Source organism: Salminus brasiliensis, chromosome 1 (assembly GCF_030463535.1).
Source record: "Salminus brasiliensis chromosome 1, fSalBra1.hap2, whole genome shotgun sequence".
NCBI classification, from domain to species: domain Eukaryota; kingdom Metazoa; phylum Chordata; class Actinopteri; order Characiformes; family Bryconidae; genus Salminus; species Salminus brasiliensis.
Window position 1 is genome coordinate 22,235,950 of NC_132878.1, and position 18,251 is coordinate 22,254,200.

Here is an 18,251-nt window from a genome sequence, read left to right on the forward strand (position 1 = left end):
TGGAGTCAATTCTTCAGTCAGCTTTGATTAGTTTCAGTGATTTACTAAAGAAGTGTATATAAACCACCAGTGAAATGAAGACATAGCAAAGTGAAGAACATGACCCTCATCTCTTATATAATAATATGAGCAGATCATATAATAGGAAAATTGAGATCTATGGGTCCTTGAACATGCAGTGAATTCATTTAAAGGATACTGAGGCTGTCAAATGAAAATATTTTCATTAAAAAAATTACATATAAAAAATGAAGTAAACTAAACTCCATGCTGTACTGTTGTTTTTGCCTACTGTAGAAGACCAACATATCAGGCCTTAGATAAATGTGGGAGTGGGGGTCAGATATGCTAATGCAAAATGTTTTCCAAATAGTGCTGCACTTTGCAGCTAAGCATTCCCGCTGTTTTCTAACTGTTCATTTCAGTGTCTGTTTTCAGACTGTTCTATGCTGTTTGACTATCAGGGCGTTACCTGAGCTTTGTGCTAGAACTGTGATGGTAATGTCGCCCAACTTTAGATTTATGTTTGCCAGTGATCCAATGCCCAATGCCCAGCCTGAGCTGGTAGGTGTTCTTTTTTTAATCACATGCTTCATGCTACTCTTCTAAAACTTGAAACTCAATTGGATATAAAGTTAATTATGAGCACCATAGCCAGCACTTTATCATGGGCAATAAACAAAAGAAACAGTACTTGTAATGCTGGATGTGTAAATGCTCAAGCAATCAAGTGATGTTTACAAGGCATGAGGGTGTATTCCTGTATATTCCAGCTGCTGTGTGTGTCTCAGCTGGACGCTTCAATATTTCACACTGCTAAAGAGATCGGTCTTATTGCTGCACTGCCATTTCACATGTTGCATGAGATGAGGACAAGATAACAACACTAAGAATAAGATGTGGACTGTTAACCTATATAAATGGGCTCGTTCACTCTGCAGAAACAAGTCTACCGACTTGTGATCGATTACAGTTACTGACAGTAGAGTGACTATCTTTCCTTTTTCTCTGTTTCCTAAGACCACTAGACTTAGGTGTGTAAGGGCTATTGGTTAACACCCTCAGGATGTTATAGAAGGCCTGGCTTTGCAAGTTGCAAAAGCTGCAACAAAAACTTCTGACATGGAAAGTGCTGTCGGGAACTAATAGGCAAACAGCACTGCACCATTTTCCTTGCTTCATTAAATCTATATCACTATAATGTGACACTTACAGTGGCTCAGGGAGTCAACTCTTCCATTTTGATTATGGTGCCGAACCACAAGAGACAATCTTTTACCTCTGTTACCTTGAATGAACCTCGCCGAACTCATGCAGCATGCGTCCTTGTTGTCATTTGACATTTACTGCATGTACAGACTCAGTTAAGATAAGCATTTAGGAGATGCTACTGTATTTCCACAGTGCTGTAACTCAATGCCTAAAATGCAAGGGAGGAAGAACGGAGGCCTAATAAAGTTATTATTCAGGACATGGATCAATATGAGTCATCTCAAAACAAGACATGAGGCCATTATACGAAAGAGGTAACTTGTGTATTAGGGAGCAGCGGTAAATAGGAAGACTGCCTATATGAGTAAGCAATATGCCTCTACGTCCTGTCTCATTTCAAACAAAGCCAGAAACATTAAGTAAAATAATCAAAAGAAAGGAAAGGTGCAAAGGTCCATGGGTGATCAATGCGTCTGCAGAAAATGTGATGAAGCTCATTTTTCTTGTAAAATGTTGTGATGGACACTGAACACAATTGGCTCAAATTGAACGTCTCCCATCCCATAGTCTCCAGGAGTGAAAGAACTGTTTTGGGAATGAAGCTATCGACCACTGTGCTTTTGGCCTCATCAAGGTCTTCTTTTCTTTTAGATATCCACTATACATTTCTCTTCAAATGAGGAGGAAAGCAGTACTCATGCACACCCCCTTTGTTAGCTTTTTAAAATCCTCAAGTTCTGGGACAAGGGCAGATCTCCCATCACTGAGACTCTGGGTTTACAGAGCTGACTGTGTTAAACTTAGGTAGGCCTATGTTTTAAAGGATATATTTCTTATCTTAAACAAGACTATGGTCAGTCTATAATCAACAGTCTATATGTTGCATTGGCATGGTGGGCCAGGGAGTTAAATGATGGGAGTTTTATTTCTGTATGACATCATGTATGTTCTTGTCACTGTTTGTAATGGTATGTGTATTGTAGTATTTTTACAGACATTAATGGAGATGACTGTGCTCCGTCTGTCAACGTGAAAAAGTAGTAGGTCTTAGTATGTCATACTCATGTTGAAAATGACCTCGAAGAAGGCCGCCAGGAGATGTCACTGTGGTGTGAGACCTCAGGCCATGGCACATCTGAATCCCCAGCAAAGGCACTCTGTTAAGTCTTGGACTTTAAGCAACGGCTCTTGTTCATTTGATTACACAAGCTCTCCCAGATCGAAGGACAGATATCCTGATATATGTAATCCTAGCAGAATAACAATACAGCGTATCATGTTGTGTTGTTCAATATGAGCCTCTCAATTCGATATGAACAGACTGGACCAATTATTGATTTTATTGCAGGAAATATAATACTCACTGAGGACTGGCCTTAACTTGCCGGAGTGCTTCCTTTTTACCTTAGAATCGAGAGCAGAGAGGAAAAAAAACAACCAGTGAATTAGTGTGGGACTCACATATGAGATTGTGGTTTGGGCATTTTAATAAAATTGTGTTTTTCAATTTTTTGAATGGGTTAATAACCTGAAAATTGAAATAGGCACATTTCCTAGCACTATGAATGTGTCCAAATAATTATTATTTAAATTAATTTTGAAGATTGTTACACCTTAAACAATGATATATATATATATATATATATATATATATATATATATATATATATATATATACATATATATATTCCCTTGCTTCTGTCTAGTATTCAAGACTAACACAAAATATGTCATTTCTGAACAAAATATTTGGCAACTGTATGCACAAGTTGATTGAATCCACTTTATGTAATGTAAACATTATGTAATTGTAGTGGACCTGGATATTAACGATTAATGTGTTACTGATGGAAATCACTATGAAAAAGAAATGATCTTTAATATCTTTAATATCCAAGCTTCCATCAAGCCAGCTCCTGTGTCAGTGTTAGGGAACTGCAGCTGGTCTGACACCGCCGTAGTAAATGCGATAATCCAGGCATGTGCGATCAGATTCTCTGAGATGAAGACTTTAAAGACAGCACAGTGGCACAGAAACGCCAGAGAGTAAACTTTTCACCGTCTTCCATCTTGAATGAAGGATGCGTGGACGCACGTCAGGCTGCGACTGATTCCCGGGTCACGTGACTGAATCGCGGTCTCTCTCACACGCACTCCCTCTCTGAGGAGGTCTCTGAGAGCAGAGGGTCTTCAGCCGGCACTCGGGAGCAACGTTCAAGTGTCGCCCCGTGTAGGGCAGACAAACGCTTTCAGCACAGACAGACGAGGGAGGCTGGGTTTTTAAAAAGAGCGGTTTTAATGGAGAACTCGAATCCCAGCGCCGAAAAGTGCTGTTTTCCTCCTCCGTCTTACAAGACTACCCAACCACCACCACCACTGCTGCTGCCGCTGTTTTCGTCCCTCCGCCTGGAGCAGTTCGGGAGAACATCCGCGTAGCTTAAGAACAGGTCTCCACATTTCCTAAAGTGGACTTCACACACGAAGAGGCGATTCGCGTCGAGTCCCGGCGCTCTGTGAAGCCGGTAGCTAACAGCCGTTGAGTAAGTTGGCGGTTGAGCTCGAGTTGTGTGGGATTTCTGCTTCAGTTCAGTCCAGATTTAGGCGAACTGGGACTTGAGAAGCGGACCGCGGTCGTGAACGTCGGTTTCTACGCTGTTGGACCTTCTGTTACTGAGGCTGGACAACTTTACACGGACTGTAACGTTACTAACGTCACGCGCCGAGACCAACTGGAGGCATCTTCTTCGTACTGAGGCACACCGAGCCATTTTCACCCGTGTCTTCTCACTAAAATGACCCTTTGTTTTTCTTAACCAGTAGCTACAGTACTTGGCTTGATGGCGCTGATTTTTTTGTGCCTGATTGGTAAGGAATAATAATAATAATAATAATAAAAAAAAAACACTCCCAAAAAACGACACGTTACGTTAGCTAGCTATAGCTGTATTTACCTCGGAGCTGCTGCGCGGGAAAGAACGCGTCCGCGCGACCGAAACACGCGCATTGTTGTTGTTGTTTTTTAATTGTTTGATCGCCGTAACGGTTTTTTTGGCCACAGTCAAAAGTCGCTTCGCAGCCGGATGGGGACGGACATATCCCGCGATGTGTGGATTATGTGAAGCGGGCACATGGTTAAGAGACGCGTGGGTACTGAGAGCTCGTCGGTGCCTGTAACTTTTCTCCCCTGTAGGCTCTCTCGCTGCCTCTCTTTCTCCTCTCTCTGCTCGTGGGAAGAGATTTGGCAACCGGCCTCTCTGTCCTGGTCGCGTCTCGCCGGGTTGCCATATTCCGTAATGAACGCGAAAGCCTCCGGCGAAGTTCCCCCGACTGTAATGTTGAGGTGATTTGCGTCGCTTGGAATCCACCACGGGACTAAAGACGAGCCACTGCTGCTGTACCGGCTGGGTCGCGGGATAAAACAGTGTTGTGGAGCTGCTCACTCGTTAGTTGTTTCGAAAACGGGATTTACTGGGGGACTTACGATGTCATTTGCACGGTCTTGCTTGGGAACTGTGCTGCTGCTGCTGTGTACGTTCGTTTCAGAGGGTAAGTAGCTAGTGCTAGCCAGCGACTATCACTCTGTTCTACTTTTACCCTCTCTATTTCTGTGCCCTAGTCACTAATGTAGGGTGACAAATTTCCCGATTTACTGCTGCAGTGTTTTTACCTCTGATTGGTACCCTCCCGCCGATCCCCTCCCTCCTTCCTTCTCTTAAAAAAAAAAAACCCTCATTCAAACACCCGAAGAGTTTATGAAGAAGCAGTTCCTGTGTAGAAATCAACAATGTGTGGATCCAGCGTGAGGACTGCGGCTGGTGCTCTGGACGCAGCCTGTACACTTGCATTTCAAGCACAGCAACTCCCCACAAGGTGGGAGCACGACTGTGTAAAGACTGAAGGCTGCTGCACTGTCCTTAAGATACACAGCCTAACTCTACATGCAGTACTATAAACTACATGCAGTGATGGTCCATTCATTTGTTCATACCTTCTGATTCTTGCCTAATGGCAATTTAAGGACCGGTAATAACTTCAGCTATTGTGTATGTCACAGCATTTTGGAGCAGTTATTGGGTGTGCAGAGTTATTCCTACCCACACTTTTACCAAAACAAATGTTACAGGCAGCATTGTTTGCTTGATAAGAGAAAAATCAATATATACTTACTCAAATGCTGTATTTGAATGCTTGAGATACCTTTTGAGATGGATCTATATTTGGGTAGCTTTTCATGGAGGCACAGTGTAATTCTTTTAAAGTGCCAGCATGTTATTGTGATGTTCTGTCTGAGACATTCTTATAGCTGGGATGAACACAAGGTACATTTGAGATTCCTATGTAGGTTTTGTGGCTACAACAGCCATTTTATTTCCTTTTCTTTGCGACAGGTTTTAACAATATACACACTTGTCAGTACATGTCAATACTACATGGGAAAACGTCAGTATTTTCATACATTTTCATTTCGATTGTTTGGAGACCTTTAAAATAATCCGGTTGGACCTCTTGCGACAAGCGGGATCGTTCGGTGGGTCTAAGTTGTTTTCATTTCCTTTAATGTAGCAGTATCTCATCTGGTGATTTCCCTTTTGATATGCTTATAAAAGTGAAGGTTTGTATTGACGTTTGTTGCCTAAAGAGGGAGACAGTTTTACTCTTAGTAAGTTTTATATTTGTGTGGATTACATCTCATTTGGTTGGGTGGAGATACTTGTTGTCTTGGTCACTCATGGAACTTACTCAGAACAAGGCTGCCAACAAGTGCCATCTGATTTACATTGAAATTCAGTAGCACTAAGAAATAAGACCAGCCCACGCATATGTTCTGATTTACTATCGGAAACAGAGGCCACATTAGCAAATGTTCTGATACATCTGATGGATGTGATGAAAGTTACTTTGCTATGAATGTGCGTAGGGTTTCCTCATGTTGAACAGCATATGTATTTTTGGATTGAATCTAGCAAGTCTTTATGAAACTTGTATGATGCTGTTACCTTTTCTGAAATATTGGGCCTGTTCTTTCTGCAGTTGTTGCAGCTGCAGTTGTTTTTTAGCTCACAATAAAAACGAACTTATAAAATATGCCCTATCTTGTTACACTGACGGTCACTGGCACTGGGGATGATGTGGCTTTGAACTGTTCTCTTGAAGTCTCCTTCAATTCCATCCCTTAGCTGACATTTTTCTCTGAAATCATAAAAGAACAAAAGGGAGCTTTATTGGGGAGAACAACGTACTCCTTCTATCCTAAAGGAAACTGCCAAATGACTTGACGGTTGTATGTGTATCTGACTATGGCTGATATGAAAGGCATAATAAACGATGCCTGTAAGAAGATTAAATATGAAACTGACACTTGAATTGCAATATTTCAGAGAAAGGATTGCAAAAGAAATCATATGTTCTTTTCCTCCTTGAGAAAACTAAACAGGTGCTGTATAGAGTATTAAATCCTCTGTATGAGGTAATACAGTGCATCTAAACATAAGCTAACAGTCAAATGTTTGGACACTGCAAAGTAAACATGGTTTTTCACAACTGGTGTCTTTCTCTAAAGACTTATACTTAAATGCTTGACATTTGCTTCTTAAACAAACACGAACAGTGAAGCTGACATTTTTATTTCTAAATGAACTTAAAAAATGCATTTCATTGGAACCAACCTTTTGTTAAAGTAACTACTGTCCTTACGGTAACCTACTGTCCTGGGACGTTCTACTAGATTTTGGAGCATAGCTGTGAGGGTTTGATTTCATTTAGCTATTGAAGCTGACGTTCAGGATGATCACCACCCCACCTCATCTCCAACTCTCCAGCTCCTTTCCAGAAGTACTGGACACTATATTTCCAGTGCTGGGGAGCTTTATACCCCTCTAGCCTATGTCTTGCATTATGCATGGTGCCAGTAGGTTAGTGTTTATCAGCTCCAGAGAGTCTTATTCATTTGGCAGTACTTCTCAACTGGGCCTCAGCTGTGTGTGCGCATTTATTAAGGGGTGTCTGCAAACTTTTGTACATGTGGTATATATTCCACGTGTTCTTTAATACAACCAAAGTATCGGTGAGTACTACTTAAATTTAATTGTGAAGTAAAACCTACAAAGCTAGTCTTTGATTCACTGTGTAGTGATGACTGTAGCCATTTACTGGAAGCGTCATCACGTTGCAGGTTAAAAAGAATAGTTTCCTTTTGAGTAGCACAGGCAGCAATCTGGACTGACTCACTCATCGTTGTTGTTTATTATGTCACATGTCAGGTGCTGTCCAGTTTAGGCATGCGTGCTTTGACAAAAAAAGCTGCTCTTTTGGATTCACATTTGTAATGTAGGCAGCTTTATATGTGCTTGATGCTAATACACTGAGGCAGGAAATTGGGCCAGTACAAGTACAACTCCTCCACTTTCAGTAATGACAGCCTTTCGCGGTGACAGACAGGCCCCAGCCGAAAAGATCAAGGCATGAGTAAACATTGAAACATCAACAAACCTGAGACGACTTGTGCTCTCTAGGGATGGCTTGTTTGTTAATCCGCATGCCGTTGCACCTGTGCAGTGCTCTCTGCTTTAGCATTCCGAGCTGCTTTTCCTCCTCCACAAAACCAAATCATCTGGAAAGGAGTAGCTTTGTTGTGTTCTTGTGTTTTATTTATTAGTGCTCCAACCGGCAGACAAGACTGGTATTTAGCATCAGCAGTGCTCTGCTGACTAGATAGCAGGACCCCATTGGGTGGGCTGCTCCCCATGCCAACCGAGCCTGTAATTATTTCTAACAGCACTACTGATTGAGTTGTCTTGTAGATGTGGTGTTTTATTTCTGTCACTTGTCAGACCAATTGCTGGACAAACAGGTAAATGCTGTCAATCAAGTTTGTTATATTGCTTTAGAAGTTGTTGGAGAATTGCTCTTAAAATTGAATTTCTTTACACACAAAGTAATGTCCTCTGGCTCAGCTTAACAAAAATGTGTTACTTTTATTTGAACTATTTTGTTTTTATTTATCCAATGCCACATTAATTGTAAGCATAATTCAGAACCTTACAGCAGTTTTATTCTGTGTTTCCTGGTCTTCCCCTACAGTCAGGAAGTGTAATTTGCGCTCTGAGACACTCTTAAAGGATGCGTTTCACACATGCATTTCGGGACAGGCTAAGGGATACAGAATCGTCATTGAAAGTGAAAGAAGCATGTGGAATGAGGCAGTAGTCTAATATTAGGATTTTACGCAAATATGACTTGGGATTTGGTGTTCTTGCTAGTGTTGTCCTGCACGCTTCATTCCTTAGTTCGATTAGCAGCATGCTGCTATCACGGGTCAGTGAAGCATCAATGTGAGTTTTAAGCCAGATAAAAGGCCATGGTAAAAATGGTACATACTGTTGCTTTAAATGGAACTCCAGCTGTAAACGTTTTGTTTCCATTTTTTTGCTGGCTTAACTGTAAGCCGTCTTTTTACAGCTTAAAAGGCAGGGAGTTCGCATGATTCTCTTATGGTACTGGTTATGATTCAGAGCTAATGTGTAATAATGAACAGTGTATGAGCTGGCAGAACTCATTAAGCCATTTCCATTTTTATTCGGCTACAGTAACAGCAACTCCATGCTGTGGAGCAAGCAGGAGATCATGAAGCAGTGGCATTTGCAGGCACTAGCTGGAGCACAGCGCAGGCTGCCCCTGATTTGCAGTGAAAGGCCTCTTTGGAGTGCTGGGTCCCTTAGACATAGCGTGACTTGAGACCCCCCACCAGAGGCTCAAGGGCTTAATGGCCTTTCTTCTGAAAGTGTGCACACAAGTTGTTTACATGCATTGCACTTTGGCTTTTCAATAGAAGACCTTCTTATCACAATTGCTGTGATCCAGAAGTATGCCAAGGATGAATGCATCTGCTAGAGTTCTTTTATATTAGCAGAAGATGGGCCTAATGGCTTTAGATGGGTGTACTCTACCATCGTTAAAATGCCCTCCCTTTGTGTTTTAAGTTGACCTCATGTCGCAAGATAAATGGGCTCTCCGCAGGCAACTTGTCTGACCCATCTATCTACACATCAAGCCTATGAGAGATGTAGGGAGCTGCAATGCCCCTCATACTGTTTTGTTTTTGGTACCCACCATGTGCATCGTAACTCTGTTTAGTCTTTCAACTAAAGCAATCCAGTAACTCCATTATAGCGCCAAGAATTGCAGCAGACATCAGTCAGGATACGCTGAAGGGGAGATTCCAGTGACCAGTAGAGATGTTGACATGTAGCAGGTTGTTTTTGTTTTTTGCAGAATGTATTTTCTGCACCATTTCAGTATGGTTGGGTGTGCATTGCTTGAGCTTTAATAAGACTAGCTATGATGAAATGGCTGACTCAGGAGGCTCTAACCTTTATTTTCTGCTCTTGTTTCTACTCCGCTATGTACCCTACAGCAGCACAGGATTAGTGTCTTGACAAAAGAGATGCTTATTAATAAGAAAATTGTCTTTAGCTGCAGGAAAATGATAAAAGCAGATGAGAGATTTTTGTTAGTCTGCAAAATCTCTGTAAGGCTAGTAATTAGGGAGACCAGGAGAATTTGCCGGAATAGAAACTCAAATAGATTAGCTTGAAAAAATGCCTCTTCCCCTTTTGAGTAGAACTACCATTATCCCTCTCAACATCAAAGGTACAACTGATTTTAACTCTTTGGGGTTTCAAATAAAAGTGCAGTAATATGCATTGCAGTAGTGTGTAGTGCCAGACTGTGTAAGGGTCACTAAAGGTTTAGAAAGTTTATTGTATCAAGGCCTCAAATTTGTCTTGATGATCAGCATCTACTGGATATTTTGCCTACTTATGAGAAACTTGCCTGTGTTTTCCTGCATTGGAAGCTGAAGTAATGTAGCCAGATTTTTGCCCCCCAGCGCTTCTTGGCTGTTCATGCAGTGATGTCCATCCCTCCTGCTTCCAAGTCTCATGTGACAAATCCTGTGGGGTGGGGGTGGGAGTGTAACACATTACCAGTGCCCCCTCTCTGCAGGCGGACTTCATGCTCCCCTGTGCGTTTTAGATTTATTTTTTTCCATTTCTGTCATGATTTTCTTGTCTCTGCTGCACTGCAGTAGACCCCTGCTTGACATGTGCAGTTCATCACCCAAGTCAGCCCAAGCTTATTAACATGGGAGATTGGTAGAGCCTGCAGTCCAGCTATTCAAATCAGCTGTCTCTGCTCTACAGGAGGCAGGTAGGGTGCAAATAAGGCATACTTGGTTCTTCTTTGCTATTATCCTTAGTATTCGATAGGAGTTGATGGTGGCCACCAGAGCAGAGTGGGTCAGTGTGGCCTCAACAGTCGGCATGACTCATTAGTGAGGCCACTGGGCTCTCAGACAGTCTGCTTGGCTGCATTTAAAAATCCCCTAAGCTCACACCAATGACTGATAGTGTGGAGCTCAGAGCCAGTGAGTGCCAGACCCACACAGGAAATGCTTGGAGTGTGACTGAGGAGTATACTGATGGCCATGCAACCTCATGCAACAGTACATTCAACAGTGTGGGTTGTTGATATTACGCAATTCAGGAAGAGATTATTGTGTTTTTAGATATGAGAGATGTTAGTTTTTTCCCCCTCACACAGCACTATTGTTGCATGTGAAATAAGGGCTACATGAACGATTTACTGCTCTTATTGTGTAGACGTGTTGCAGAACTTTATAAACCTGTATTAAACAGTATTTTCCAGTTGATTAGTTTTACAAGACAAATAGTGGCAGTTTACAAGCTTTCATTCATTAAGCTCACAATACCAAGGAAATGGCATCTTTATTCCAGTTGTGCTCTGCCATGATTGCAGTGCTTTCAGTGTAGGTAATTTTACCTGGTTTTCATAAAGATTTTTTTTATTTGCTTTTTTGTTCTTCCTTTTACTCTACAGCCCTAAAAGATGTACAGTCATAAAAGAACGGTTTATAAATACTACTCGTGTATAAAAGGTAAATTGTTTCATCATTCACTGATGGTTATGTTGGCATTTCTTTAAGACTTTAAGTTTTGGAGTTGCCAAGATGGATTAGAAATGAGGCATAGGAATGAAATGGTTACCTTGCGGCTAAAAGCATCCACTTATCTTTGAATACAGTTCTTGTCCACACTGGCATGTGTCATGCCCTCTGAGACCATTGACTTCAATCTGAAAGTTTGAGAGTAAGATGCTTATACCCCTCAAAGCTCATTTTGACGAGTGCTGTACTACCCTTCACATCACCTCATTCCAGATGAGTAAGTTCCTACATCCTTATTAGAATAATTGCTTGTGATATGACCTCTCTCAAAGGTTAAATATGAAGTGCAGGGATCCACTGTCCCATAGATTAACCCAGAGCTTCTTTGTACCAGAGGAATTGCCTTAAGATCAATATTGTCAAAGCAGGTGTCAGCAGATATGAAGCACATGGCTTTGAATCTGCATTAGAATGCCACTTGTCATGTCAAGGCCTGCATTGGAAGCCTTTCAGCTCTTCCAAGCCAAGGGTGGTAGTGACTTGTTCATTTTGAGGCAAGACAACTTTCTCAGTGTTCTGCAGAGATACTCTTCCCATGAGACCTTTGCGACTTTGAACATTCCCCTCTGTCTTAGTCATCTTAGTGATGGGTCATGCTTAACAGTGACCTAACTGGTGTTCACACCATATTTGTTGATGTAGAAATGTATTCTCACTCTATAAGCACTCCAGGTGCTTTGTATTTTGACGCCAGGACTCTGGATGGGTGATTTATCTGTTTATCCGAGTCATATTTCCCAGTGCTGGAGTGTCAGAATCTACCGTCTGCTTCACAGCACCATTCAAAGCACTGCAGGAAGGCCTGGCAACAGCAGGAGCTTGGGAAGCACAGAGATCTGTCAGCAGACAATACAGCTTGTGAAACTCTTCTGATACATTGCCACATACATATTGGCAAGTGCAGCAGAAGACAAACTGGTGAAAATTAAGCCTGTACATTACCCAAACTAGTTGCTAAATCCTTCTGATGTATCTCATCTTCACGTACATATTGAAGTTTGAAAAGCTCATGATACCGATTAATAAAGCGATGAGGCAGTCATAACCTATGTCTGTTGACAGGGGAGCCTGATGAACAGAAGATGAAGCGCCTTGGCGAAAAATGCCTTTCCAGGGAAGGACAGACCTCAGCATTATGAGCCATTTTTATTGTTGAGTAAAGATGTGGCAGTGCCGAGATTGTGACACCTCCTCTGGTAGAAACGGATTAACCCGAGACAAGCATGTTGCTGGGGTGAGGGATGAGGAGTCCAAATCCTTGAAATAAGCACTAGCACCCCTGGGAAATCAAACTCGCACAGCCAGTGCAAGGGCACCACATGCCTACAACTCGGAACCACAGTAAATCACACATCATACTCTTTATCTGAAAATATTTATCCTGAACCTGCCATCCAAATGACACTTACTTTCACCAAATGTGGGCACACATGCACAATCCCACTTGCCTGCCCTCTCATTCCTTGACTCTTTAGTACCAAGCAAAAGACCCTGAAACATGAAAATGTCTTATGCTGGGGAAACTTCTAAGTAGGGCAATATTGGATAAATATAACCAGGTGAAATATATAATATTAAATAATAATAATAATAATAATATATTAGTTTTTCTGCAGCATCCAAATACAAGAATGTGAAATTAGAACAGTGTGAATTTTCCTTTTGCAGTGGTATCATTATGTGTTTGATTTGATTTCACTAGATTTGATTTAACACTGCGGTGTGAAACATGCATACACTGCACATGCTCACACTGGGATGCCGATGCTGATATAAGATATATTGTGTAGCCCAACTTCTAGGCCAGGTTTGTAAAGTGCACTGATGACGTTGCATCAACGGCAGTTCGAAAATGAGCGGCTTGACTAATTTTGGAGGAGCGGTTTGTTTGTTGGTCCGCCCTCACTAGTGTCGGGGGCATCATGTGCGATGGGGCGGAGAATACGTACCGGTTGGGTAATTGACGGTCCAAATTGGGGAGGAAATGGATGAAAAATCTGAAAAGTTATGAAAAAAAGAAAGAAAAAGAAAACTGTAGAACTATTGTTATGCTTCAAACAAGACTGAAGCCCTCTGGGCAAAAGTGTGAGGCCAAACCTCGCGCTGTGTACATGGCCTCTGACCTTTTGCATCTCTGAAGATCCAGGCATGCAGAGTTTGATTCTTTGTGGAACATTATTCCTCCTCCAAAATGTTAATTGTTACTAGCTGTCCAAGACCACTATGCACTTGGCCACCATGGTATATATTTGACCTATCATGCCAACTTAAAAGTAACTATTTAAATGTGCACTAGTTTGGTTCAGTATAACAAAACATCTTGTTTGGTGAAAGAACATTTCCCTACCCGAATGTATTGACCTTTTTGTTTGTTCTGTACATTCATTAATTTTTAATCCAGTTTTGTTTTCTTTTTTTGTTTTTTTTTGAGTACTCAGTGTTCTGTTTTACATACGTTTGAAGCTCTGCATGGCTCTTACAAGCCACAGTGACTTTATCTTGTGTAGAAGCTTGTGTAGAAGGCATACGGCTAAACATAATCTAAAGTGATGTCTTCAGTCCATTTCTTGCCAACAAGTCCCCCTCAAAAAGGCACGCTTCACCCAGATGCAGCTAATGATGTGGAAAACATGGCTGAATTGATTGAGTTAAGGCTGGCAGTTGTGCTGGAGTGCTTTGTTTTACTTGCCAAAGCCAGAAAGTCCTTGTGCATTGTGAGACAATTTGAAGCAGACATTGTTGGGTAGCTTTAATGTAATCATTAGAAAGATTTTTATTTAAAAGCAAGCCGTGCATTGCCACATTGCTGATGGTGAGCCTGGTCAAACCAATGAACAAGAATGAGAATGAATAATGTGCGAATAAGATGTTTTACTAAAACATCCATAACAGCATTCATAATAGCAATTCTGCTACTGTGGTGTTATATTACCCTTTTTGTGGTCTAAGTGTGTGTGTGTGTGTGTGTGTGTGTGTGTGTGTGTGTGTGTGTGTGTGTGCGCGCGCAATAACGTCTTTTGATGTTGGACATGCTTGTATGTACTCCCTCTGATGACTGTTATGTTCAGATGGGGTCTTACGTTCATATAACTGCTGACATATCGCTGCACTCTGGCTCATGTAACAACTCCCTGCAGTGGCTCACTCCATGCTGACTCTTGACACACGTACACGCTCATGTACATTTTCTTTTTCTCTCTCTCTCTCATATGCGTTCCTCCTCCACATGTCTCAACTTGATGGGAGAAGCAGCAGTAGCCTAACAGTTTCAGAGCCTCAGAACTCTGAAATCCTTTATTTAGTGATATATCCTTAGTACTTGCATACCAAATATTGCTTCCAAATACCAAATATTTTTCTTCCCCATTATCATTGATGTACAAACTAACAGTAAGACCTTCCTGACTGTTTGTGCCCCCAGTTGAATATAATTTTCACCCACACTAAGTGATATTTGCAGCTGCTGTACTCTGTCATGACTTTATCAAAAAGCTAGACATGAGAGGATAAGCAGCAAGGTACATTTATCATCCTGCACCTGGAAAGCCGAGCTTGGCCGATAATGTAATTTGTTAAGTTGTAATTGCTGCACCTGGGGACCATTCTCCCTTATTAACATTGTCTTTCACAGGTGTTTCATCATTTTTTATTTTTTATTTTTTCCCCCGTGCAGGAAAAACCCAATGAGGCGCTGTCAAGCCCACAAGAATCCCTCACTCGTGACTCTCTTCTCATAGTGTTCATAACTAAAGAGAAATTCAAGTAGTTCCGCTGTCTGTGCTCTCCCGTAGACAAAATAGCTTTTATTACAGAATAGAAGGTTGTGGGAAATGTTTTCCCGTCGAGAGCATGTAGCCATAGATACAGTACTGGAATGTCTCAAGTGTTTGGAGTAGAGGGGGAGCTGCCAAAAAATCTGTTGCACTGTTTTAATGAGCGAATAATACTCAGCTGCTTCAAGCTATGCGATTCCTTTGTCTTGAAGGCTCAAAAAGCAGAGAATAGTGTTTACTGTGTGAAGTTAGCATTGTGCTTCGTCCGTGCAGGCAGATGTAGAAAAGTACTATCTTGCTGTGGCCTATCTCAAGGGTCGTCGATCAGCTGCCTCCGGGTCTATGGCAGCTAGCAGATGCGTAAGCTTGTCTGCGCAGCTGGGATATCTTCAGATGTGTGATGAAAAAAATAATAACACGTTTTTCCTGTTGCCAGTAATTGCTTTCAAGCGGACGTCATCTGTAGCCCAAATTGAACTCAGAAGCAGCAGAGCCCGCCATTGAAAGGCTAATGACGGGCCACCTTCCCCACAAACCTGATCCTTATTCGTCTGCAAGTTGTTTTCCCTCTCTTGCACAATGACTCCATACTCTTCACCCTTAGTGCAATTATAGAATCCTTAATTGAAAGTGTAGGAGTCTCATGCTGTTAAAGAACGAATGCAAGTGATCAGCTGCTAACATTTTTTTTTTTTTTTTTTTTTTTTTTTTTTACTTTTTTGTTTGATTGGCCATATGTTCTTTGCGAAACCTGTATAGAGCTTGAATTGATCAAACTGAAAGTGTTATAACTGTATAAGCAGAATGGGAAGGGGGCATAGTCTGTGGGAAACGTCAAATGGCATTTGATGCTGAAATTTGTCTCTCTGCTGAGTGCAGTGTGCTTTGTTGAAAGAGCCGTCCAAATCAGCAGCCTTGCACTTGGTTCAGCTTGTTGATAACTTCTTGATTCCAGTTGATGAATTGAGCCAGGTATGTAAGAGCACACAACAGCACTGAACTGTACACTGCTGTGGCTCTACAGGACTGTATATGTGTATTAGTTATCATTTGCTTATTATTATTATTATTATTATAATAACTTTGTCCTGCTCAGTTGCACAACATTGTTACACATCTACTTTGCGCTCATCCCTGCATTGTATGTTTCTTTTGTATGTTGTGTAAATTTGTTGATATTAACCAAATCAATGTCATGAGTAATTGAACATTTTACATCGATTACAGTAAATGAATAATTATTTTGATGAACGTTGGACATGGCATTTTTCTTTGGTACAGGTGGCTCAGGTTGCGCAGTTGGCTTGCTGTTTCAGTTCTCCATGTTCTCCTATTTGTTCATACTAGAGATGGAAGAGGGATACGGCTGGAATCTGGCATCGTCAAGCAGCAGTTCCTGCACCAGCCGGTGATACTTGCCGTGCTCAGTCTGGGCTTGAATAGTTTTATGCACCCAGATAAAACGACTGCAGTGCTTTTGCTGCAAATAGAAGGCAGCAATCGCCAGTAACAAACGCAGCTGTCTTCACATACTGTCTGCACAGACAGTGATTCACTACGTACAGATGGAATTTATAGACAAGCGGGTTTCCATTTTTACTTTCAGCGGGAACACTTTGTGATTTGTGGTAAAAATTGGACGGGAGATGTGTGATTTTACGATTTAATCTTATTCATTCTGTAGCAATTACAACCAGTAAAGTACTGGTAATAATAATAATAATAATAATAATAATAAAAACAAATTTACAAACCAGTGTAACATCACAAGACTCTTTAATTCAATCTACGTATGTGTGTGTGTGTGTGTGTGTGTGTGTGTGTGTGTGCGTGTATGTGTATATGTGTGTATGTGTATGTGTGTGTTGCAACAAAAGCTTAAAATCGAATGTTCTCTTATCATTGGTAGTATATTTGCAGAGCTTTTTGTCTGATAGTTTCAGGCAACACGTCCAGGTTTCAGGCAGTCCTTAGCCCTATTGGTGTGCTTTGATTGGGTGTATTTGATAGGTCATATTTGTTTTTAACAGGAAGGTTGTGGTAGGATATAGAGCCAGAGGTGTTTCTACCAGTCAGTGTTGCATTAAAATGCTCATACATCACAAAAACATTTTATTGGCAAGAAGCTAGTTAAAATGCTGATATCGATTATCAGTAAACTGACAAAAATCAGCTCCTACAATCGACTCTGCCCAGCTGGTCGATTCACAACACAGTGCATAACGATTGGAAAAAATAACATGTTGATTTAATTATTATCTCAAGGAAGGTAACATTGCTTTGTAGTATTGTGTGTATGTGTTGTGGTGTATCAAATCCTTTTCTGACCATGTGTGATCTGTATATAGGGATTAGCCGTGAGGTGTTTATTTCCTGAGCCCAGGCCACTGTCTTTCTTTTCTTTTCTTTTTTTTCTTCTTTCTCCTGCCCTACCGCTCTCTCTCTCTGTGTGAGCCACTCCGATCTCTTCCGCTGTTTACGGCTGCGCTTCAGAGGCAGTGCAAGCCCACCCTTCACCCTACAGTCACTGCTTGTCCTAGATTTATTGCTCGCTCTCTCTGCTTGCTACTATATCTTCCTCTCTTTCTTGCTCTCCCTCTGAAATCCCACTCCTTTGCCCTCCCACAGCACTCCTTGTCTTATGTTCATTTGCTGTTTAGCTCACAAATATATATATATATATATATATATATATATATATATATATATATATATATATATATATATATATATATATATATATTTTGCAGTCCTGCTATGATTTGTAAACAAAGTAATGTGATAAGGCTGAATGAAAACAGTCCCTCGCTATGTATTTTAATGGCAGACTGTTTAAGGCATTTTAGTCTCATGGCACTTATTAAAATTGGCAAGATGCCTAGCACTCTCATCCTTTTCCCCCTTGCTTCTCTGTATGACTGCAAAAGAGTGTATATATATATTAATGGCTGGTTACGCAAGCATGAATCTATATCTAAGATTTCATGCCGATGGTGAGAGAGAGAGGGAATGGAAAAGGAGTGATATTAAGAAGCACAGACTGCCTTCCAGCATGGGGGCTGTTTTTTTTTTTTTTTTTTTTTTTTTTTTTTTTTTCTTCCTTTTTTTGCAGTGCTTTCCAACAGCCTGTTTACTGCGTCGTAACGTCTCGGTGAAAACAAGTACATCTTGAGCTTTTTACTGGCCAAAACTGTACATTTGTCATCACAACGCAGTGACAACAGAAAGGATTTGACAAGGAT

The 18,251-nt window shown here is 41.1% G+C and overlaps 1 protein-coding gene across 1 annotated transcript in view; it reads left to right on the plus strand.

Moving 5' to 3' along the window:
* The first annotated feature begins 3,390 nt into the window (after positions 1–3,390).
* tmem132e (transmembrane protein 132E) overlaps positions 3,391–18,251 on the plus strand; it is a 284,394-nt gene continuing 269,533 nt past the window's right edge. The window contains exon 1 of the mRNA XM_072674541.1: positions 3,391–4,758. Coding sequence (XP_072530642.1) covers positions 4,695–4,758 — 64 coding nt within the window. The 5' untranslated portion in view covers positions 3,391–4,694. The remainder of the gene's footprint in view (positions 4,759–18,251) is intronic.